At 44.9% G+C, this 23,629-nt stretch overlaps 1 protein-coding gene across 1 annotated transcript in view; it reads left to right on the top strand.

Annotated features, from left to right (window-relative positions):
- DNAI1 (dynein axonemal intermediate chain 1) overlaps positions 1-23,629 on the top strand; it is a 730,814-nt gene that overhangs the window by 182,432 nt on the left and 524,753 nt on the right. The window contains exon 5 of the mRNA XM_029581328.1: positions 14,875-15,001. Within this exon, the coding sequence (XP_029437188.1) occupies positions 14,875-15,001 (127 nt within the window). The remainder of the gene's footprint in view (positions 1-14,874; positions 15,002-23,629) is intronic.

Here is a 23,629-nt window from a genome sequence, read left to right on the forward strand (position 1 = left end):
AAAGATTACGCTCTTTACCTTAGAATACAATGTCACATACATTTAACATATATGTCAGATTACAAGGCCAGGAGAATTTAGCTATAAAAAATTATTTGATCTTTACATCATTTATGCTTCATCAAGCCATCTGGGTGCTTTGTTCATGCTTCTGTCAATCTATTTAATTGACAGAAGAGCACCTGATTACATATTCCAATTTCAGTGCATAAGCAAAGAAAAGCATCTAAAACTCCTAATGACTAGATATGTGAAATACTACTTGCAATAGGCATGTGTCTATACTGATTTCAAAAAGTCAAAGATATCATTTTTATCTGGAGTTTGGTGCTAATTAAGACCCAAACTCTGGAAGCTTTGCCAGGATAGCATACATCAATAACGAAGGTCATTCTCTCTTCCTTATCTTAACAAAGCGCTGGCTATCTTCCCAGGTCTAACATCTGCAGGTGGTCCATAGAAGAGAGAAAAAAATAGAAATGGCAGCATAGCAGTAGTCATTTCAGAGGTTCAGAATGGTTCAGAGGTTACAGATTTTCATACTTCTGTGTTTTAGAGGTACAGGGGACCTAGATACCATGTCATGTGTGTGTTTGAGGTTTATAAAATAGCGTTTGCGTGAATATGTGCTGTTTGTGCATGCAAGTGCTCATTTTTATGTGCACAACTCTTTTAAAATTCATCTTTTAGTACCTGGCATAATTCTAAGATTTGTTATTCTTTAGTTATAAGAAAATAAGAAGTTGCCATACCAAGGGTCCATCAAGCTCAGCATCCTATTTCCAACAGTGGCCAATCCAGGATACAAATACCTGGCAAATACCCAAACAGTAAATAAATCATATGCTACTAAGGCCAGTAACAAACAGTGGCTATTCCCCAAGTCAATTTGGTTAATAGCAATCAGTCTGAGTTATTATGTCTTCCAGTTTCACAATGATTCCATCTAGTTGCTCAGAGTCATCACCATCAAAAAATGTTTCTGGTTTGGGTATGATCCCGACATCCTTCTCAGTAAAGATAGAGGCAAAGAATGAATTTAGTTTTACAGCTATTTCCTTATCCTCCATGAGAAGCCCTTTTACTGCTCGGTAATCTAGCAGCCCTACAGACGCCCTCACAGACCTTTGCACTGAATATACTTGAAAAAGTTCTTAATACTTGTTTTTACCACTATGGCAAACTTCTTTTCAAATTCTCTCTTAGCCTACTTTCCGGATTACATTTTTACATCTACTTGCCAGTGCTTATGCTCTTCCCCATTTTCTTCATTTGGGCCTGCTTTCCATTATTTGAATGATGCCCTTTTTGTTGTGAGTGAGCTGTTTAGTGGACCTTGGGCCGACCTGTGAGAGACTGGGGAGAGATGTACTATAGTCTCTAGTGAGTGACAGGTCAGGAGGCGGATACCAGGCAGGAGCTGGACGTGAGCTTCACCCTGGAAGCCGGTACTCCCCCGGGAGGAGCCCGTAGGAGCCCAGCCGCTGGGACTTAGGTGATTCACCCTGGAAGCCGGAGCTCCCCTGGGAGGAGCCCGTAGGAACCCAGCCGCTGGGACTTAGGAGATCACGGTAACTGGAGCTGGAGCGGGAAGGCAGGGATCAGGAGTCAGGCAGGAACTGGAGCAGGCTGGGACTGAAGCAGGGCTGGCTACTGGGACCAGACAGGAACTGAAGCAGGACTGGTTACTGGAACCAGACAGGAGCTGAAGCAGGACTGGCTACTGGAACCAGACAGGAGCTGAAGCAGGACTGGCTACTGGAACCAGACAGGAACTGAAGCAGGACTGGCTACTGGAACCAGACAGGAGCTGAAGCAGGACTGGCTACTGGAGCCAGACAGGAACTGAAGCAGAACTGGCTACTGGAACCAGACAGGAGCTGAAGCAGGACTGGCTACTGGAACCAGACAGGAACTGAAGCAGGACTGGCTACTGGAACCAGACAGGAGCTGAAGCAGGACTGGCTACTGGAACCAGACAGGAACTGAAGCAGGACTGGTTACTGGAACCAGACAGGAACTGAAGCAGGACTGGCTACTGGAACCAGACAGGAACTGAAGCAGGACTGGCTACTGGAACCAGACAGGAGCTGAAGCAGGACTGGCTACTGGAACCAGACAGGAACTGAAGCAGGACTGGCTACTGGAACCAGACAGGAGCTGAAGCAGGACTGGCTACTGGAGCCAGACAGGAACTGAAGCAGAACTGGCTACTGGAACCAGACAGGAGCTGAAGCAGGACTGGCTACTGGAACCAGACGAGCTGAAGCGGGACTGGCTACTGGAGCCAAGCTGGAACTGAAGCAGAACAGGTTGCTGCAAGCTAACCAGACAGAAGCAAGACTTGGGCATGGAGTGAAACAAGTCTCAGGCAGGAATGGAGTTGCTAACACAGTAGCACACTCCGAGGCACGGCGCAACAGAGAACCACAAGGAACCCCGTTGCAAGGCAAAGTCCTGGGCTCCACGGCGGCCTTACATAGGCCGCGGCGTCTGACGTCACGGATAGGGCGGAGCCTTCAGTGGCGGGAAATGGCCTTCATAAGCGCGCGCACACGCCTAGGGAGAAGGCGTCCAGGCAGGACTTCTCGGCAGCGTCCCCCCCCGCGGGGATGCTGCGAAACAGGCCGCAGACCCTCGGAGATGGGCCGGGACCAAGGAGGTAAGGGCCTAGTCGCGGCTGCCGCGACTGAGACCTCAACACTTTTGGCTTTAATTGCCTCTTTCATCTTATTATTAAACCATGTCTGCATGTTTGATTTTCCTTCAACCTTTTTTAATGCATAGAATACATTTTGTCTGGGCCTCGAGGATGGTCATTTTAGTGTAAACGCCTCCTGCAAGTTTTTAACCTTGTGGATTGCACCTTTCAATTGCTTTTTTAACACATTTCCTCATTTTAAATGCTACTTTGGTAGTTTTCCTTAGTATTCACCCTCCAGTGATTACGTCAATTTGTATTACATTATGATCACCGCTGTCAGGCAGATCCACCACTTTTATCTCTTGTACTTGGTCCTGTGTTCCACTGAGCGCTAGATCTAATATAGTTCCCCCTCTCGTTGGTTTCATGACCAAATGCTGCATGAAGCATTCATTCATGGCATTAGAAACTTTCCCTACGAGGAAAGACTAAAGAGGTTAGGACTTTTCAGCTTAGAGAAGAGACGACTGAGGGGGGATATGATAGAGGTGTTTAAAATCATGAGAGGTCTAGAACGGGTAGATGTGAATCGGTTATTTACTCTTTCGGATAGTAGAAAGACTAGGGGGCACTCCATGAAGTTAGCATGGGGCACATTTAAAACTAATCGGAGAAAGTTCTTTTTTACTCAACGCACAATTAAACTCTGGAATTTGTTACCAGGGGATGTGGTCAGTGCAGTTTGTATAGCTGTGTTTAAAAAAGGATTGGATAAGTTCTTGGAGGAGAAGTCCATTACCTGCTATTAAGTTCACTTAGAGAATAGCCACTGCCATTAACAATGGTTACATGGAATAGACTTAGTTTTTGGGTACTTGCCAGGTTCCTATGACCTGGATTGGCCACTGTTGGAAACAGGATGCTGGGCTTGATGGACCCTTGGTCTGACCCAGAATGGCATTTTCTTATGTTCTTATGTTCTTACCTCTCTTGCATTTCTCTCTCTGATGTGATATTTACCCAATCAATACTCAGAATACTGAAGTCTCCCATTATTTTTGTGTCACCCATTTTACCAACCAGTCTAATATTTGTTAGCATTTTATAGTCTGTTTCTTTATCCTGGTCATACTCTACCTCCACATAGAGAAATCTAAACTTTTACCATTAATGTGCAATAATATTTATTCATAAATCTGTAAACAATTACACTGTTAAAATCAACAAAAAACAATCACTCCCATTCATACCATTAAAACCAACACACTATTGACACATTTAAATTTATACAATATTTCAAAAGTGCAAAAATGCATCAAAAATCTTGTTTAGATATATATTATAGGAACACTTTTCTTCATCCAGTTTCCAATCTTTGTAATGAAGTACCCATGCAGTGTACTCCCAATAATTTTCTTCTAAGCGTCCTTCATAATTCGATTAGCATAAAAGGTTGCTTGTTTCCTTCACCATCCGCATCTCCAGTCCAACAATGGATCCTTGTTTCGCCCCCCCACAAAAGGGCTTCCTCAGGGACAAACTATAAATTCACGGGATATGACCTATAATAAATCATCAAAACAATGCCCACATAATTATATAATTGTTTTTTAACAATTTTTCCATTTTTATGTCAAGAGCGCACAAATACCATAACGCCCAAATCTATAATTTTCACCCAAAAAGGTCTCACCTCTCAACAAGGAAACAAGCAACCTTTTATGCTAATCGAATTATGAAGGACGCTTAGAAGAAAATTATTGGGAGTACACTGCATGGGTACTTCATTACAAAGATTGGAAACTGGATGAAGAAAAGTGTTCCTATAATATATATCTAAACAAGATTTTTGATGTATTTTTGCACTTTTGAAATATTGTATAAATTTAAATGTGTCAGTAGTGTGTTGGTTTTAATGGTATGAATGGGAGTGATTGTTTTTTGTTGATTTTAACAGTGTAATTGTTTACAGATTTATGAATAAATATTATTGCACATTAATGGTAAAAGTTTAGATTTCTCTATGTGGAGGTAGAGTATGATGTTCTAGAGAAAATAGTGTTAGCACATTCCCTAGGTGTTGTTTACCATCTTTATCCTGGTCAGGCAGGCGGTAATATATTCCCATTGCTATACTCTTCCCTTTTAACCTTGAAATTTCTCCATAGGGATTTGAGAATTCAGTTTGTTTTCTGCAAAAATTTTATTCTGCTTGATTCTATGCTATCCTTAACATTTAGTGCCACTATTCCACCAATTTTGTCTGCCCTGTCGTGTCAGTATAATTTGTACCCTGGTATCACAGTGTCCCATTTGGTATCCTTACACCAGGTCTCCGAGATGCCTATTGTGTCTATAACTTCCTATACTGTCATACATTCTAACTCTCCAGTCTTATTTTTCAGTCTTCTGGCATTTACATATGTATAAACATTTTAAAGTAATTTTATTTGTATTTCTATCTTTATATGTACCTACAATCTGCTTATTATCAGTTGATAAAGGAAGCCTAGTGTCATTTTTATGTGTGTGCTCTATCTTTAAATAAATCTGGTTTTTTTCAGCTTTTACAACCACCACGCTATCAGAACATTCTAATTTACTTGTTTCATCAGTATCCTCTGAAGACACCTCTCTCCAAGCCATGTACTGCTGGGTGACTGTCCGCTTTCCCTCATGTTTTAGTTTAAAAGCTGTTCTATCTCCATTTTAAAAGTTAATACCAGCAATCTGCTCCCACTCTGGTTAAGGTGAAGTCCATTCCATCAGAATACGATTCCCCTTCCCCAGTTCTTAACAAACCTAAAATCCTCTTCCCTGCATCAGAGTCTCATACATGCATTGAGACTCTGGAGCTCAGCCTGCCTCTTGGTCCCATGCATGAAACGGTGAGCATTTCTGAGAATCCAACCCTGGAGGTTCTGGATTTCAGTTTCTTACTTAAGAGCCTAAAATTATCCTCTAGAATCTCCCTCCTGCACCCCACTATGTCATTGTGCCCACATATACCATGGCTCTCATCAAGTGAGAGCCATGGCGATTTCAGTGGTATGCCTAAGAGCCACCTCGACTGAAGACATCTGCAAAGCTGTAGTTTGGTCATCTGTGCACACTATTGTCTAGACAACGTGTCCCAAGACAACAATAGTTTTGGACAAGCAGTTTTGTGCAGCCAGTTTATATAGTAGTTCACTCTGCACTGGTGGGGCTGGGATGCTTTTCTATATTTGCTTCACTGTTCAGTCCTCAGCTTGGGATGAGATTCTGATTAATTCAGCCCTATCGTCAATGGATAAAGCACATTTTCTTACCTGTAACCAGGGTTCTCCATAGATAGCAGGATGAATTAGCTATGCTTAATTTCTGCTCACCTCCCTGGAGGGTCAACTACCTTGCAAACGTTTGCTATGCTCTGAAATTGACTGAGGGGGCTCACGAGGCAGTGCATGCATGGGAACCACCATGCATGCTGTTGCGACCGTCGCTGCCCGACATCTCCACTCTGCCCACCTTACCTCTTTTGCGACTCCCTCTTTGGTTGATGGATGTTTGGCTGCCGCGGCGTCATCTTGCCGACCTCCTCCGGCGTTCCCGGACCGGCTAGACGATGCTTTCCGCCATGTTCTCCTGAAGCCTAAGGGCACATGCGTGGCGCGGCCCCGACTCAAGTACCAGCTGTGGCGCGAACCTCAGGGGCGTTCCCCTGAGATGACGTCATCCTCACCGGATACTTAAGGTCTTCGTTTTTACTAGCTATTCGAGTTAGCAAGGGCTTCCTCCAGGTATCGCTTTGGATGGGATTCGCTCTCTGCATTCCTTGCTACTCTGCCTCCTTGGACTTTACCAGGGGTACCCGCTCCTGGGGGCCTCGCTCTCTCTCTTGCTTTTCAGGTCGCAGTCTGGAACTGGTACTTGCTCCTTGAGGGCCCACATTCCCGGACCTGCTACCGAATACTACTTCTGCCAGGAAGTCACCACTGCCTACAACATCAGTGAGTTACCATCTCTCTCTCAGAGCTTTCCTGGAACCAGGTACTCGTTCCTCAAGGGCCTACTTCATTCCAGCCTTTGGGCTGCTTCAAGAGACTATTGTGTGAGTGTTACCATCAAGGTTCTGTTCCTGAACTCCGCATACTCTGCCTACTCACTATATTCAGTTTCTCTACAGCTCAGCTATCCTGGGATCGCTGTTCCAGTATCTGAGGGACTACAGCCCAGCCGGGCGTTCCAGCTCACTACTGCCACCTCTGGTGGTTCACTATACAGTTTAATAAAAGATCTAATGTGTGTCTGTCTCCCAACTCTGAGCCTGACCGGTGGCCCCTCTCGGGATCTTCCCCCGGGGGCGTGGTCATCTGCCACCGGCCCAAGGATCCACCCACAATTATCACAAATAATAACACATGCTCAGTAAGTTTTAACTGAACTCTAAAAGATGGGTCTGTTTAGCACCCCACATGTCATGGCTAATGCTGTCTACAGAGAACCCTGTTTACAGGTAAGAAAATTTGCTTTACCTGTAACCAGGCCTCTCCCTAGACAGCAGGATAAATCAACCATATATTTGTTACCCGCCTCCCCTCCTTGAAGAGTCTTAAACTCAGCTGAGGGGGGCATCTGAATTCGGGAACTCCCGCACATACTCAGAATAACTTCTGAACTCTGAGAACAAGGGCTGTGTTGGGGCTGTCAGATGATGCCACCCTCTGGTTATGACTGATGTATCCTGCTGTCTGTGGAGAACCCTGGTTACAGGTGAATAACTTTGCTTTCTTTTGTTTTCCTTCGGTAAAGAACTCCTAAAAAGAAGTACCCCTCCTGGTCAAGCTGTCTCCTTTCAGCTGCATTTCCCCCCCTCTCATCGCTAGTTAATCTGCCAAGCAAGAGATGTAGAGTTGGCTCCTGGCTTCTTTGGGAGGGCTGCTGAGTGAAAGGCTTAAGAACATAGAGGGGAGAGAGCTATTTTTACAGTCACAGATACTGTATGTGGGAGAAAACCGGGAAATATTTCAGTCCATATCCAGTTCATGCAACAGAAATGAAATGAGAATGAGATGAGAAGGAAACGAGTAATTTTGGAATGCAGTATAAAGAGAAAAGAGATGCGGACGTAAAGAATAAAAATATGTTGTATGCCGCTATTTGCATTTGTTTCCCTCATCTGCCTTCATTTCAGAAAGGCATCTTGCACTCTCCTAACTTTCAATCAGTGTTGTGAATGCTCTACGGCTTCTGCCTCACAGAGGGATAAACTAAGCAGCACAGATTCCTGCTCCCCAAGGAAACAACACAATGATGATAGACTGATCCATGACATACAGCAAATGGCAGACATTTAAAAAAAAAACAAAACACAAAGCCTTCCACCAAAGATAATAGGCAAATAAAATATTCATCCTTGGAACGAGCAGAGAAAATAATGTCAGTGCATCTGTGTGAGCAGCAGTATCAAAATGAATGGGATTGTGCCAAAGCTTTAGCATTGGTGGTCAGCCACACTTTCCAAATAAATACGAGACGTTTAGAGAGAATCTTAACTACAGCTTTAATTATGCACGGAAATACATCCAAAAGTCTTAACAGGCTCCTACAATTTGGTTAGATTGAGGAGTATGTATAAACATACTTGCCAGTTTTCCTCTTTTGCATTGGAGTTGCCAACAATTGGAGGTCTCCAACTTTTCTCCAGCAAATTCCAGAGCACCTGCAAAAGATCTGACCGATAAGAGCCGATTGACCAGTCCAATGGAGTAATATGTTGCTTAATTAGGTCATGAGGTGCTGACGTGTAATCTTGTGTCTAATACCACCTAATAAGCCATACCAGGGCAGTTAAAATTGTATTGGGCCACAAAACATTTGTCACAACTGACGTTCGCTATCCCCCCATTCTAGGATTTATTTTAATTATAGATTTTTAAGTGGCGCCTTACTCAAGAGTCACACAATAAGTAAGGAAATACTAGAGTATAATAGATAGGCTCTTTTTCTGCCATCATGTTTCTATGTTTTTATTTAACAGTAGAAATGAATGAGGAGTGAGATTGGAGAGCATGAAATTAAGAGATAGGTTTGTGGAAATGCAAGTTTTAAAAAGACAGGTTTTTCAGCCTGTGCTGGAAAATGGCGAAGGTAACTTATTCCAGAGGGCAGGTGGAAGGAGGGAGAAAGATCAATGGTAAGAGGTGGCCTAGTGTACAAGGGGTGCAGAGAAAAGTGCATGAACAGCAGTGAATGAGAGCAAAGAGAAAATGAAGAGTTAGATCATGGAAATTAAAGGCACCTAGTTGGGTCTGGATCTAGACAGCAGATGGAGTCCATATGCTGTCTTTGGCCTTTTTTTCATTTCTAAACTTTTGTATGCTTTATCAAAGTGGTTAAAAGAAAGGGGGAAGATTTGGACTTCCCCCTCATAAAAGCCTTCAGACAGCACCATTCTGCCCTTTTTGGGCTCAGGGAGCAGTCAGCACATCTCCGCTCCCCTCCCCTCCCGTTGATTGCAGTCTCAGGTAAGGACACAGACCTGTCGCTTACTCTAGATGACACTCAGTCTTCTAAAATGCCAAAGCAGTTGCAGAGTCCTGATAGTTTGGGTTTTCCAATGTAACCAATAGCCATTTTCGGTTAGCAGTAAGCCCTCGGCAAGCCCTATTTTCAAGCTAGAGCAATGTAGGTCAGTAAGGGGCAGGATACCATTCAAATTCATCCCCTCCCTTTGAGGGTTCTAGAATGACCGTCCCCCTGAGAGGCTTTTTAAGAAGCTCCATAGAGATAGGGATATGCACACCCTTAGCACTCGAGGCCCTGAAAGGAAGCTTTCCCCTCATCCAATAAAGATCTCATGTTTTGGGAAAGAAACGAGACGGTATCAAGCTAGCTATGGTTTGTGCCCCAAAGAAACAAATTCTTTTATGGCCACCAGAACATAGCCCCTTCCTGGACAGGGGGTTCCACTGACATCGCTGAGTAACTGCTTACTGAAGGTCTTGGGTCTCCCATTGTTAGTGTTTGGACTCGGGTGAACCACAGATATTGCAGGATGCTGCGAGAGACAGTCTTTCCTTATAGTGCCTGGTTTCTTAAGGATCCACTTTATTTTAGTGCCAATTGCCTGCCATTGGGAACTGTAGTTCTGTGGCTCCTCCAAGTATATCTGGTGTGGGTGCCATTACTCTTGAGATGGTGCTTGGTTTACTGGGCCTGCTAACATCGCAGTCTAGAGTGACTGCTGTTAACGTTGACAGAATCTTCTGGGTTCTGGGGACTGCATGCTAAAAAATTGTGTGCTGGCTGCTCCACGCCTGCTCTTAACCCCAGAATTTTGGAGCTGGTATTTTGGAACCAAACTTAAACTTAGAGACAGTGAGAAAGTATCCTGGTTATACTTTAGTCTTTTACTGACCCATGTGGAGGTGGATGTAACTGGTAAAATGGATAATTTTCAGTGTCTGGTATCTATAATACAGTCTAAAGGGGTAATTTACCAATTCACAGAGATAACATGTGGAATTTGAAATTCTGCATGTTGTCTGTGGCTCAACAAACCCGGTGCAATGTAAACATGCTGATGAGCTGATTTGCATGCAAGTGCATGAACATCAGTTCATAATTATAGGAATCAAATAACATGGCTTGTGTTCAAAGTTTGCAAATCGCGTTATTTGATGAACGTTAACTACACCCACATATAATTAGTTCCCCCCCAGGGATCATTGGAATGCTAACAGGTGATCTGATGTTCCCAGGGGTCTTTGTTTAAAGGGGCTGAATGGCTCCATAAACCTCCCTGGCCCAAGTGATCAAATCCATGGGGGTCTAGTGAACCCCCCTCTCCCACCCCCACTCATCCGCTGCAGCCTGAAGCAACTAAAATTTAATACCCCAATGTTTAATGCTCTAATGTTTAATGGCTCTCCCAATTTGTTTAATGTAACTTAATGTTTAACTTAATGTTTAATGTATCGCCCACCCGCGACTGTTCTGTTGTACTGTAAACCGGTGTGATCTGTATTTCATACAGGAGTGTCAGTATATAAGAATTCAAAATAAATAAATAAATAAATAACGTTTAAAATATAAAAATAAATTTGGCCTGGCCCTGGCCTTGGCCCTAGTTCCCAAACCCTACCTCCTTTGGGGTTGCGATAGTATGTTCTCTTTGGTTTTCTCCCCCTAAATATTGTGCGGAATTGTTGGACCAGGTGGTGGAAAATATTTTGCTGCAATCAATGAAATAACAATGTTGTATAGTACTGGGGAATTTGAATGTTCATGTGGATATAGATTCTGGGTTGAAAACCCAGCAGGCTTTGGGAGCATTGGAATCTAGTGAATTAAATTTGGTAGCAGATGGTCCAACACGTGGAAAGAGCCATACTTTGGATTCATATGTGGATCCTCTTCAGTTGTACAAGTGAATGATTTAAACATTTTCGGATCAAAGGATGGTACCTTGGTCTGATCATTATTTAGTTAAGCTTGGGTATAGGATTGAGCAGAATAGGATGAAACAAAAGGAAGGGAATTGTGATATCTCCCACTGGAAATGAAGTTATGGAACAATTGCTTAAGGAATACAGAGATAAGGAGGAGGTGGAACAGGTAACTAACGACTGGTGTTTGTTAATGGAGGAGAGAATGGAAAGGACAGGAGGGAAGAAGGTAGGAAAGATAAGATCTGCTCCTCCCCATGGTTCTCACCAGCTTTGGAAGAGGAAAAAAGAGAGGCGCATCATCTAGAATGACGGTGGTGGAAAACAGGTGAGAGGGCGGATAGGGAAAAATGGTGTAAAGCAGCAACAATCTCTTTTGAAAGAATAGTGAAAGAAAAAAGGATTTTTTTTTCAAGGAAAATTGAAAAGATAATCCTAGAACTCTTTATAAGGTGGCTAGGACTCTATTAGGGGAAAGAAAAGATGTTTTGCTATAGTGTGATGATCAACAGGACTGTGAAGCTCTGGCTATATTTTTTCAGGAAAAAGTGGCAGTTACTAGTGGATTTAGGGATAGAAAAAAAGGAGGTGGTAAGAACTGGGATTGGAAGGAAGTAGATAAGGGGGAGTTGACAGAGTAATTTGGGGGAGGTGAATTCCAAATTAGTGGAAATTTAACTTCTCTCATTACTGGAATTGAAAGGTTATTTGTATCAAATGAAACCTTCATTTTATTCATTTGATCCATGCCCATCTTTTTTTGATTAAGGGATTGTCAGATAATGTCCTGAATGGATTTTTGAACATTATAAATATTTCCTTTAATGAAGGTAGTATTCCTAAGATTTTGAAGAAGGCAGTGGTGACTCCAATTTTGAAAAATACCGTTAGATCCAATTATATGTACCGTAGTAGTTTCTGCCCAGTGTCAAATTTACCATTTGTTGCGAAACTTTTGGAAATATTTGTGACTAAACAAATATCAGAATTTGTGGAAGAACTGGACGTTTTGGATATAGCACAAGCTGGTTTCAGAAAGCATAGTAGCACAGAGACAGTGCTGGTTACCCTCATGGATGAGGTACTTCCTAGATTGGCTAAGGAAGAATCAATGATGCTGGTATCATTAGATTTCTCCAGCGCATTTGATTTGATAAATCATGAGGATTTGATTGCCTGGTGCCTGGAATCTCTACTTGGAAGTGCTATCCTTATGTGGGTGGCTGCATTTTTGAAGGACTGTACACAAACAATAGTCCAACAGGGGAGGGTCGCTACTTGTAGAGAAGTTGTGCAAGGTGTGCCATAGGGATCCTCTCTGTTGCCGATCCTATTTAATTTGTTTCTGGCTCCAATTGGGAAGTTAATCATATCTTTTGGATTCATTCCATTTGTTTATGCAGATGATATCTAGATACTGGATCCACTGGGAAGAAACGAATCAGTGTGTTATGGACCCTGGAGTCTGGGAAACCCACATGGGGAGCAGCATGGGACTGCAAGGCAGGACTCTGAGCAAGAGAAGGGCCAGTTTTCTGCTTAGCCAGTCCCTTCTCCCGCAGGTTGAGCCCTTGGGTTCTGGGAGCCAGTAGGTCTCTGTGGAGGCAGTACATCATAGTAGTGAGTCCACACAGGCAAGGCTTGGACAAGGCAGGCTGGAGACAAGGTTTGGACAAAGGTAGGCTGGAGACAAGGGTTGGACAAAGCAAGCAAGACTGGGCAGGCTTGGCAGACTGGACTAGGCAGACTTGGCTGGCAGGACAAGGCAAGGCTGAATACTAAGCGGGACCTGGAACTAGACAATACAAGGGTGAGACAAGGCAAAGACAGGACTCTGATACAGGCAGGATTGGACTCTGGAATAGACAGGACAAAACCAACAAGGTAGACTAAGGCAGGACTTAGACAAGGGAGACACAGAACAAAGAACATAGAAGCCTGAAGGCAGTAAGGCTTGGAACAGACAGAATAGGCCCAAAGGCTCCAGGCAGGATTTATTTAAGGGTTTTTTTTTATATACCGAGGCACGTTTGCAAAACATCACCTCGGTTCACATATTGTAACAAGAGAGATACAAGAGAGAATAGGCCAAAGGGCTCAAGACAGGGAACAAGGCAAGATAGGCGCAAAGTCCTCAAGACAAGGCAAGAAGAAAGCAAAAAGCCTGCTGGCCACAAGGCAAGACAAGTCAGAAGGCCCATAGGCTGCAAGGCAGACAAGATAAGAACAAGTGGCAGGTCACGAAGCCAAGAGTGAAGAAAAGATAAAATGGGCCCAGAATCAGGAGAGGGAGGGATGAATCATTCACACTCTTTCACTAAGCACCAATCCCTTTCACACCCCTCAGTTCTCCTCATTCACTGCTCTCCAATCAACTTGCTCTTTCTCCACACCATTTCCTCCAAGTCTTCATACCCTACACTTACATTCACACCTTGCACCCTCTTTGATTCCCTCATTCCCTCTTGCCTCATCCACTTATTCAATATTCCTGCCCCCTGCACTCCCTTCAATTCCCTCATTCACTGTTGCCCATCCACCCCCAGCCTCTCTTTTGCCTCCCCATCCCCTCATTCTTGTCCCTTACATTCATTATTTCAATTATCCCTAGTCAACTCCTCCTCCCCAGCTTTCTATTCAGTCCCCTCAATCTGGTTCCCACGTATTCCTCACCTTCCCACAATCTCTTTCCCGAATATTCCTCAACTCCCCTTCCCTCCGCAGCAAAAAGACGAGGAGAGCAGTGGCAGCACTCAGGCTGCTTCTTCCAGACCCAACTGTAGCTTTTGTCTTCGTGGCTCTGTGTTCATCACGAGTGACAGCTGCAGTTGGAAACATAGAAATGTCGGCAGAAGAAGACCAAACGGCTCCATCCAGTCTGCCCAACAAGCTTTCGCACTTTTTTTTTTTCTCTCCTCTCACATACTTATGTTTCTCTTGGCTCTTAGTAACCCTTTTTTATTCTATTTCCCTTCCACCCCCACCATTAATGTAGAGAGCAGTGTTGGAGCTGTGGACCTGAGTGGCAGAAGAGGAGGACCCAGCTCAATGCGCCGATGCTGCTCTCCTCTGCTGCCCAGTTAGCATAGGGAAAGGAGCTCCAGATAGCAGGACAGTCTCTTCCCAGCTCTGCTTCCTCCAGTCTCCTCTGGCAATTTGGCCCATACCAGCAAAATCCACTGGAAGAGGCACATTTTGAAGCCCTTTCCATGGCCATGGAATCACGAGAGACCGGGGCCCTGTCTTTTACCTCTTCCTTTTTTATCCCACTATAAAGGCTGGTTTATTTAACTTTTCCTTAAATGATGTATCTGATTCTTCCTCCCTACTTTAAAGAGAATTTTTCATTTTTAAGTCTTGTGTAATTTAGGTCAGATGTGCCAAGCAATTTTTCCATAGACACAAAACAAGAAAACTCTTTTTACATCTAGCCCTAAGTAAACATTATTCAGTTTCAATTTTTCTAAAATGTCTTTATTTTTATAAGATGTGCAGCCATGAACACCTTGATGTGTAATAACCATGCTGTCTTCCTAATAGCTGGCAACTACTTCAGGACTGGGAAAATACAGTGATCAGAATGTACTGAGTGAGCTGTACAATGTTATATATCTGAAAGGAAAGTGGCTAAGATAATTCATATTTATTGCTCAGAATATTTTACTTTTCCTATTTTTTCACTTTCATTTTTTCCCTTTTTTATATCTTACTCTACCCTTTTTTACTGTTTGTCTTTCTCCCACTCTTTCTCTCTGTGTCTTTTGTTTTCTCATGCACTTTTGTCTATCTTGTTTGTAGGAACGAACATACAAGCCGATAAGCATGGTCGATCAGCTGGCGGTTCATTTTTGCCTTGATGGTCACTTGTTACATAAAGACTCAGATGAAGCCAGGCGACAAAGAGCAAGAATGGGCCTAATTGAAGGTAAACTTATATTTATGTGATATTGGCATGAAGCATTTGGCTCAAGTAGTATGTCATTTTAATTGCAAGAGAGGGTAAGCTGCAGTAATATGCAAGGGATTTCTTATAGAACAGGGCTTCCCAAACCGGTCCTGGGGACTCCATAACCAGTCAATTTCCAGGATGTCCCCAGTGAATATGCTTGAAATAAATCTGCATGAATTAGAAACCCAGTATATGCAGATTTATCTTATGTGTATTCATTCTAGATATTCTTAAGGCCTAATTGGCTGTGGGGTCCCCAGGACAGGTTTGGACAGCTCTGTCATAGAACGTCTCTGACAGAGATTCAGAGCACTTTTATAGCACTGTTGGTGCTCCAAGTAACTATATATAAGTGCAGTTTGCAACATGTCTCTTATCTGAGCCATTATGCATAGGAAAGGTACATTTTATAACTTCCCACATAAGACTAAAGTCTGTCTCTAGAAAGTACATACAGACTTTAGCCTGAATTTCCAAAGTGGACTTGCACATGTAAATCTGCTTTAAAAATTAGCAGGTATGTACGTACCCCTGCGTGGCATGCGTGCACAAATTTACACCTGCTCCCTTGTGTCCATGTACATTTATGCATATTGTTTTGAAAATCTAAATTACCGTATTTTTCACTCCATAAGATGCACCTGACCATAAGACACACCTAGGATTCAGAGGGGTAAAATAAAAAAAAAAAATGGTGTGCTAAACCGGCTCTATTCCCAGGCGTCTGTGCGTCTTATGGAGCAAATTAGGGGTGTGCATACAATCTTTTTTGTCCCCATTTTGTTTTCGGGTCTGGGAAGGGCCATTTCAGTCCATTTCCCATTTCAGAAAACTTTTATCGTTCTCTTTGTGTGAGAAAAAAAAACAAAACAACCCCCACCCGAATCCTTTAAATTGAATTAACTACAACCCCCCACCCTCCTGATCCCCCCAAGACTTGCCAAATATCCCTGGTGGTCCAGCGGGGGTCCGGGAGCGATCTCCTGCTCTGGGGCCATTGGCTGCCAGTAATCAAAATGGCGCTGGTGGCCCTTTGCCCTTACTATGTCACAGGGGCTACCGGTGCCATTGGTCGGCCCCTGTCACATGGTAGGAGCAATGGATTGCTTGGGGAGGTCAGGAGGGTAGGGGATTGTAGTTAATTTTTTTTTTTTTTATATATATTCGCTCCATAAGAAGCACAGACGTTTTCCCCCCACTTTTGGGGGGAAAAAGTGCGTCTTATGGAGCGAAAAATACGGTATGTACATAAATGCTATCCCTGCCCAATTCTTCCTCCCCTTGAGTGCCACTTTCCAGTCCCAGTCTGCCGGGTGACAAGATCTGAGACATCAATGAGAGAGATTGAAGAGAATCATCAAGTCTACTGACCAGTGGCGTAGCCAGAATTGATTTTTTGGGTGGGCACAAGGTTAACATGGGTGGGCTGTAGGCATGCAGATCTACTAGTTGTTTTTTTTTACTGATAAATAATGCCAAATTATGCAGCATAGCATTCACATCTACGCCTAAGTATGAGGTTTACTTAATGATACAAACATAATTCACGGTGATTTGTGGTACTTTAGCCTTCTTATTATTACGATTTTATACACGGCTCCTACCTGTCCATAAATTTTGAGAGAGCGGTTGTGTTGCTTATATTTAAATTGCTAACATCTCAAAATATAGATATATATTTTTACCTTTGTTGTCTGATCTTTGTATTTTTCTAATCAGTTGGTCCTGGTCTCTTTTTCCCATTTTTTCCCTTATAGCTCATTTCCTAATTCCTTTTCAGTGTCTTTCTTCTATTACTGTCTTCTTCCCTTCCACACACACACACACACACATACACGCTTTCTCTCACAGACTCCCTCTCACACACTCAAGCTGTCACTCTCATATGCTCTCCCCCCCCCCCCAGCTCATATTCTCTGCAGACACACATACAAGTTCTCACTTTCTCACCCCTCCCCAGGCTTATATTCTTATGCACACACAGACGCACATCCAGACACCCATTCTCACCCACAAACATAAACTCAGACTCCCATTCTCACCCACAAACCCATGCTCCCAGTCTCACCCACACATATTCAAGCTCCCATTCTCATCCATACATATACACATTTAAGGTCCTATTCTCACCCACACATACACACATTCAAGCACCCATTCTTATCCACATATTCAAGCTTCCATTCTCACCCACCCACACAAACCCAGGCTCTCATTCTCACCCATATATACACACATTCAAGCTCCCATTCTCACCCACCCACAAACCCAGGCTCCCATTCTCAACCACACATACATACATTCGAGCTCCCATTCACCCACATATTCAAGCTTCCATTCTCACCCACATACACACCCAGGCTCCAGTTTTCACCCACACACACACTCCCATTCTCATCCACACGTACACATTCAAGCACGTGCACAGCTTCCGCTTTCTCCCCCAGAGCAGGAAGATCTGCTGCCACCGGACTCCTGCTATCTTCGGGTGTCGGGCTGTACAGCCCGCCGAACTTCCTGTCGGGGGGGGAGCGGAAGCGCAGCGCACAATGTCCACTTCCTCCCTCCCCCCCCCCCCAAGCAGGAAGATCGGCCCGACGCCCGAAGATAGCAGGAGTCCGGTGGCAGCAGGAGAGGCAGCTGATCTTCCTGCTTTGGGGGAGAAAGCGGAAGCTGTGCGCGGCGCTTCCGCTCCCCCCACCCCCAAACAGGAAGTTCGGCGGGCCGTTTGGCCCGAAGATAGCAGGAGAACGGGTGGCAGCAGGAGAGGCAGCTGATCTTCCTGCATTGGGGGGAGGAAGCGGAAGCTGCGCGCGGCGCTTCCACTCCCCCCCCCCCCCCCCCGAACAGGAAGACCAGTTGGCCATACGGCCGCAGCAGCGCTTCCCCATGTGTGCCGCGCGAGGCGTGGGTTCTCTTGTTCGCTGTCGCGGGGATGGGATCCCGCGACAGCCTTGCAGTTCCGGTGCCAGTTGGGTGGGCCTGGGTCTAAGTTGGGTGGGCACCTGCCCACCCAGGCCCACCCGTGGCTACGCCACTGCTACTGACTCTATAATCTGATTCTGCTCATCCATACTGACACGAATGATGTTGCTAGGTATCTACTGGAACATATCAAATGTGACTTCATGGCTCTGGAAGAGAGGCTAAAGCATTTAGGGGCAGATTTTCAAAGGCTATGCGCGTAACCCGAGAAAATCTACCCCTGTGCGCGCCGAGCCTATTTTGCATAGGCTTGGCGGTGCGCACAGGCCCCGGGACGCTCATATGTCCCGGGGCTTCGAAAAAGGGGCGGGAAGGGGGTGGGTCCGGGGGGCGTGATGGCAGTCCGGGGGCTGGTCAGGGGGCGTGGCGGCGGTTCGGGGGTAGTCTGGGAGCACAGCTTAATCCTCCAGCACAGCGGCCTGTGCTGGGGGATGGTGAACTGGCGCGCGCAAGTTACGCCTGCCCGAGGCAGGCGTAACTTTTGAAATAAAGGTAGGGGGGACGATTTAGTTAGGGCTGGGGGGTGGGTTAGATAGGGGAAGGGAAGGGAAAGCCATCGGGGCTCCCCTCGGGCTCGGCGCATGCAAGGTGCACATGTGTGCACCCCCTTGTGCACGCCGAGCCCGGATTTTATAACATGCACGTGCATGTTATAAAATCGGGCGTAGATTTGTTTGTGCCGGGTTGCGTGAACAAATCTATGCCCGCGCATAGATTTTAAGATCTGGCCCTTAGTGCGCTGGTGGTTTTCTCCTTAGTTCTCCCAGTAGAGGATGAAGGTAGAGACAGAGAAGCTGGCATTCTGGAGGTGAATGAATGGTTGTGTAGATGATATCGATAAGAGTATTTTGGCTTCCTGGAACATGATGTTTCAAGAACTGTTGAGCAGAGATGGTATACATCTATTGAAGAAGGGTCAAAGCGTCTTCCAGAACTGAGGGGCAAATCTGAGGGGGGCTTTAAACTTAATTAGGATCATTAGGGATGGGTAAAAAAACTCCCCAGGTAAGTAAAACATTGAACACTTGTATAGAAATGCATACTAATGCGGATAGGATGGGAAATAAAATCCCAGATCTAGAGGCAATCATGGAAGAGGCTGACTTGGATATAGTAGTTGTCACAGGGACTTGGAATATGGACAACTACAACTGGAATATAGTTATTCTGGGCTAAAAGCTAATCAGGAAAGACATGGTAGGAAGAAAGAGAGGAGGAATGGTATCATATAAAAAAAATAATATTAAAGCAATAGAACTGCAGGGCTTATAGGGTAAGGAGGAGGTTCTGTGGGTTAATCTGGAAAGAGGGAATCAAACATCCATCTCTATAGGTATTTATTTTTTATTTTTTTATTATTTTTTATATAAATAAATAATAATTAAATAAATAAATTAAATAAATAATAAAAATAAATAAATAATAAATTAAATAAATAATAAAAAATAAATAAATAATAAAAAAAAAAACAGGGATGGGATCCATCAGTTCTAGAGGACGCATATAAAGAGCAGGTAGTAAAACACTGCATGGAGCGGCAGTAGCCACAGAGGCATTAACGGAGCGAGATGCCAGTGGTAGGTGTCCACCTTCACAGAGTAGAAGGACGAAGGGCATCCATCTCCCAATTAAAAAAAAACAAAAAAAAAACAAAAAACAGGGATGGGTTCATGGGCTATAGGTATTACCAATTATTAGGCTTTTCAATATTTGATGATAGTTAATGTGACTTTCAAGGCATGCTTCACTTTCGGTGCATGTCCGGCATGACTCCCTGCTTCAGTGACAGTGGAAAAGAAAAACTGATACTTCACACATTTCCAGCATTGCCCTCTGCTTCATGGCAGAGAGCTATGCTGCCGCTTACCCAACTAATCAAACTTAATATTTCACTTGGAAGCAGCTCCATCACTGCTCTCTACTTTAATAGTGGGGGTGAAAAGGGAATTAGAACATAAGGTTACTAAGAGCCAAGAGAAACAGTTAAGTATGAGAAAAAATAAGTGTAAGGCTTGCTGGGCAGACTGGATGGACCGGTTGGTCTTCTTCTGCCGTCATTTCTATGTTTCTATGTATATACCAACATTTGATCTCAATCAAGATATCACACTGGTTTACATTCAGGTACTATAGGTATTTCTCTATCCCCAGAGGGCTTACAATCTAAGTTTTTGTACCTGAGGCAATGGAGGGTAAAGTGAATTGCCCAAGGTCACAAGGAGCAACAGCAGGACTCGAACCCTGGTCTTCTGGTTCATAGTCCACTGCTCTAACCACTAGGCTATTTCTCCTCCTCCTTATGATATACAGTCCTCCATTGCAAACTGAAGAAATGGATGGAGATTTAATGGAGAATATTCACAAAATTGCTATGAAAGGGGAGGTGCTATTGCTAGGTGATTTCAGTCTGTTGGATGTTGATTGGAATATCCTGGCTGCAGTGTCTTCTAGAAGCAGGGAGATTCTGGATTCTCTGCAGGGAGAACTATTCCATCAACTGGTCCTGGATCCCACACAGGAGGGGGGCATAATGGATCTGGTGCTTATTAGTGGGGACAGTGTTTGATGATGTAGTGCATGGTCATCTGGGATCCAGTGATCACTGGATGGGGTGGTTCAGTATTAGAATGCAGGCGGTGAAGGTTTGTTCAAAGGCGAGGTACTAGCTTTCAGGAAAACTAACTTTGTTAAAATAGAGGAGTACCTCAAGGAATCATTAGTTGGACGCGAAGCAGAAAATCAGTGGGCAAATTAAAAGTAGATATTGTGAAAGCAACTTTCTCACAGGACAAGCATGATGGTAGTCCTCACATGTGGGTGACATCACAGGATGGAGCCCAATCACGGAAAACTTCTGTCAAAGTTTCCAGAACTTTGACTGGCCCCTACTGGGCATGCCCAGCATGGCACTAACCTTGCAGCCAGCAGGGGTCCCCCTTCAGTCTTCTTTTTTTCGCGCAGCAGTAGCCTCGCGGTAAAGGAGCTCTGCAGAGATTCCTGACAGGAATTTTCCTCACGGAATTAATAAAAGTTTATTTGCCCCACAGGGGTCCCTCCTCTAACTTTTTTCAAGCCACAGCACTCCGGTAAGTTTTTACCCATTTTCCGTCAATTACCATCGAGTTTGTCCCTCTCGGCCTACTGGCCGTCAACCATACCGCTGCTCAGTTTTTTCTATGGCCATGGCATTGGGGTTCCCTCGGGGCCCAGACCGTACTTGCCCCATGTCTATCACAGACCCTCATAAAGTCTGTGTAATGTGTCTTGGACGAGAGCACGATATCCTAACCTGCACCAAATGTGCCTTAATGACACCAAAAGGTCGCAAGGCCAGAATGGAGAAGATGGAACTTCTCTTCTGTGCTCAAACCCCGACTCCGTCCATTGCATCGACGTCATTAGAACCGGCACCGTCAACTTTGCGCCAGTATCGACCACCGGCCGGTGACCGTCCGGCATTGACGACATCTTGGCCTTCGACACCTTCTATTCCCCCTCAGGACCAAGGGGAACGTAGAGAGAAACATCACCATCGACATCATAAGCCTCGGACCATCGAGAGAGCGAAGTCATCGACCTCGCCATCGTCCGAGCAACTGTAAAAAAAAAAAAAACACATCCAGAAAAGGCACCGACCTTTTCGGCGACTGGGTCACCGAGGCAACCCTCACCCGACAGGGGTCGGGAGCCACGACTCCGCCTGTAACAGTGGTCCCTCCGGCTATGCCTCTACCTCCTTCTTCTGTTCCGGAGCCAGGGCTGCTTGCTCCAGGTCTCCGAGAAGAACTGGACCGGATGGATCAGGAGGCCATCGACAAGGCGATGCAACGACTCCAGGTTCCTCCGGCACCGACACCGGTACCGATTGTGGAACCAAGCGCCGACCCGATTCCAGCAGCATTGGCACAGCTGCTATCCAGAATGGAAGCGCTCATTGCTGCATTTCCACTGATGGACCCCGGGTCTCCGATGGCTCCAGTGCCCTCTCCACTTACTCTGTCATCGGGAGGAGAAACACCGTTCCGCATCCCTTCATCCGGAGTCCTGCCTCAGCCATCGATGCCGATACGTCCCTCACCACCGATTCAACCATCGGTGCCGATACGTCCCTCACCACCGATTCAACCATCAGTGCCGATACGTCTGCCCTCGATGCCTATGCCGGTGCCTTCAATGCCTTTAATGGTGCCTCCAATAATTCCTCCGATTCCTTCGGAGCCTAGATCAGGACCTTCAGGTATCCCACGACCCCGTTCCCCTCTAGTTCCTAGAGGGATAGGTGCTGATCCTTATGATACCTGGACTGATGATTCCTCGCCAGACACCGATGATTTACCTTCACCACCTTCACCCACTGAAAGTAGGAAGCGTTCTCCTCCAGAGGACCTCTCCTTTATAAATTTTGTGAAGGAAATGTCTGAATTGGTTCCCTTCCAATTGCAGACTGAACAGGATGACAGACATCAGATGATGGAGTTGCTCCAATTCCTGGATGCTCCCAAGGAAATAACTTCCATCCCTATTCACCAGGTTCTTCTAGATCTCCTCAAGAAGAACTGGGAACATCCTGGCTCCATTGCTCCAATGCACAGAAAGGCTGACACTACCTATTTGGTGCAATCAGCTCCAGGCTTTCAGAAAACTCAATTGGATCACCAATCTGTAGTTGTTGAATCTGCACAAAAAAGAGCAAAGAGATCAAAGCCTCATACCTCTTTTCCCCAGGCAAAGAACAGAAGTTTTTAGATGCCATTGGCCGCCGGGTATTCCAAAGCTCAATGCTCATCTCCCGGATTGCTGCCTATCAACTCTATATGACCCAATATAATAGGGTCATTTTTAAGCAGATACAAGACTTCTCAGATACCCTGCCTCAACAATTCCAAGATCAGCTTCAAACCCTAGTAAACAAGGGTTTTGAGGCAGGCAAGCATGAAATCAGATCTTCCTATGATATCTTTGACACTGCCACTAGGGTATCTTCAGCCGCTATTTCGGCATGAAGATGGGCCTGGCTCAAGTCTTCCGACCTTCGCCCTGAAGTACAAGACAGGCTATCCGACCTGCCCTGTGTGTGGGAAAATCTGTTTGGCGAACAGATTCAGCGAACAGTGGCGGAACTTAAGGACCAACATGAGACCCTAAGACAGCTCTCTCTGATGCCTTCTGACTATTCTTCTAAACAGTCCTTCAGAAAGGACTCTAGAAATTAATTCTTCCGCCCGAAGAAGTCCTACCCGCCACCAACCAGATCCCATGCCACGAGACCTTTTCTAAAAGCACAGTCGCGTCAAACACATAAACAAAAGCCACATGCAGCTCCTCAACCAGGGCCTGCTTCAGGTTTTTGACTTCCATCTAGAAAGCAGCAGCCAGATTCCACTGCCTCACATACCAGTGGGAGGTCGATTATGCCACTTCCACAACTTATGGCACTCAATCACCTCAGACCAATGGGTACTGGCAATAATTGCTCAGGGTTACCATCTGAACTTTCTCTCCTTGCCACTGGACTCCCCACCTCTACCGATGTGGAGAACTTCCGATCACTCCATCCTTCTGGATCAAGAGGTCTCCCTCCTTCTCCAGTCCAAGGCAATAGAACCCGTGACCTACTCT

Source organism: Rhinatrema bivittatum, chromosome 1 (genome assembly GCF_901001135.1).
Source record: "Rhinatrema bivittatum chromosome 1, aRhiBiv1.1, whole genome shotgun sequence".
Taxonomy (NCBI): domain Eukaryota; kingdom Metazoa; phylum Chordata; class Amphibia; order Gymnophiona; family Rhinatrematidae; genus Rhinatrema; species Rhinatrema bivittatum.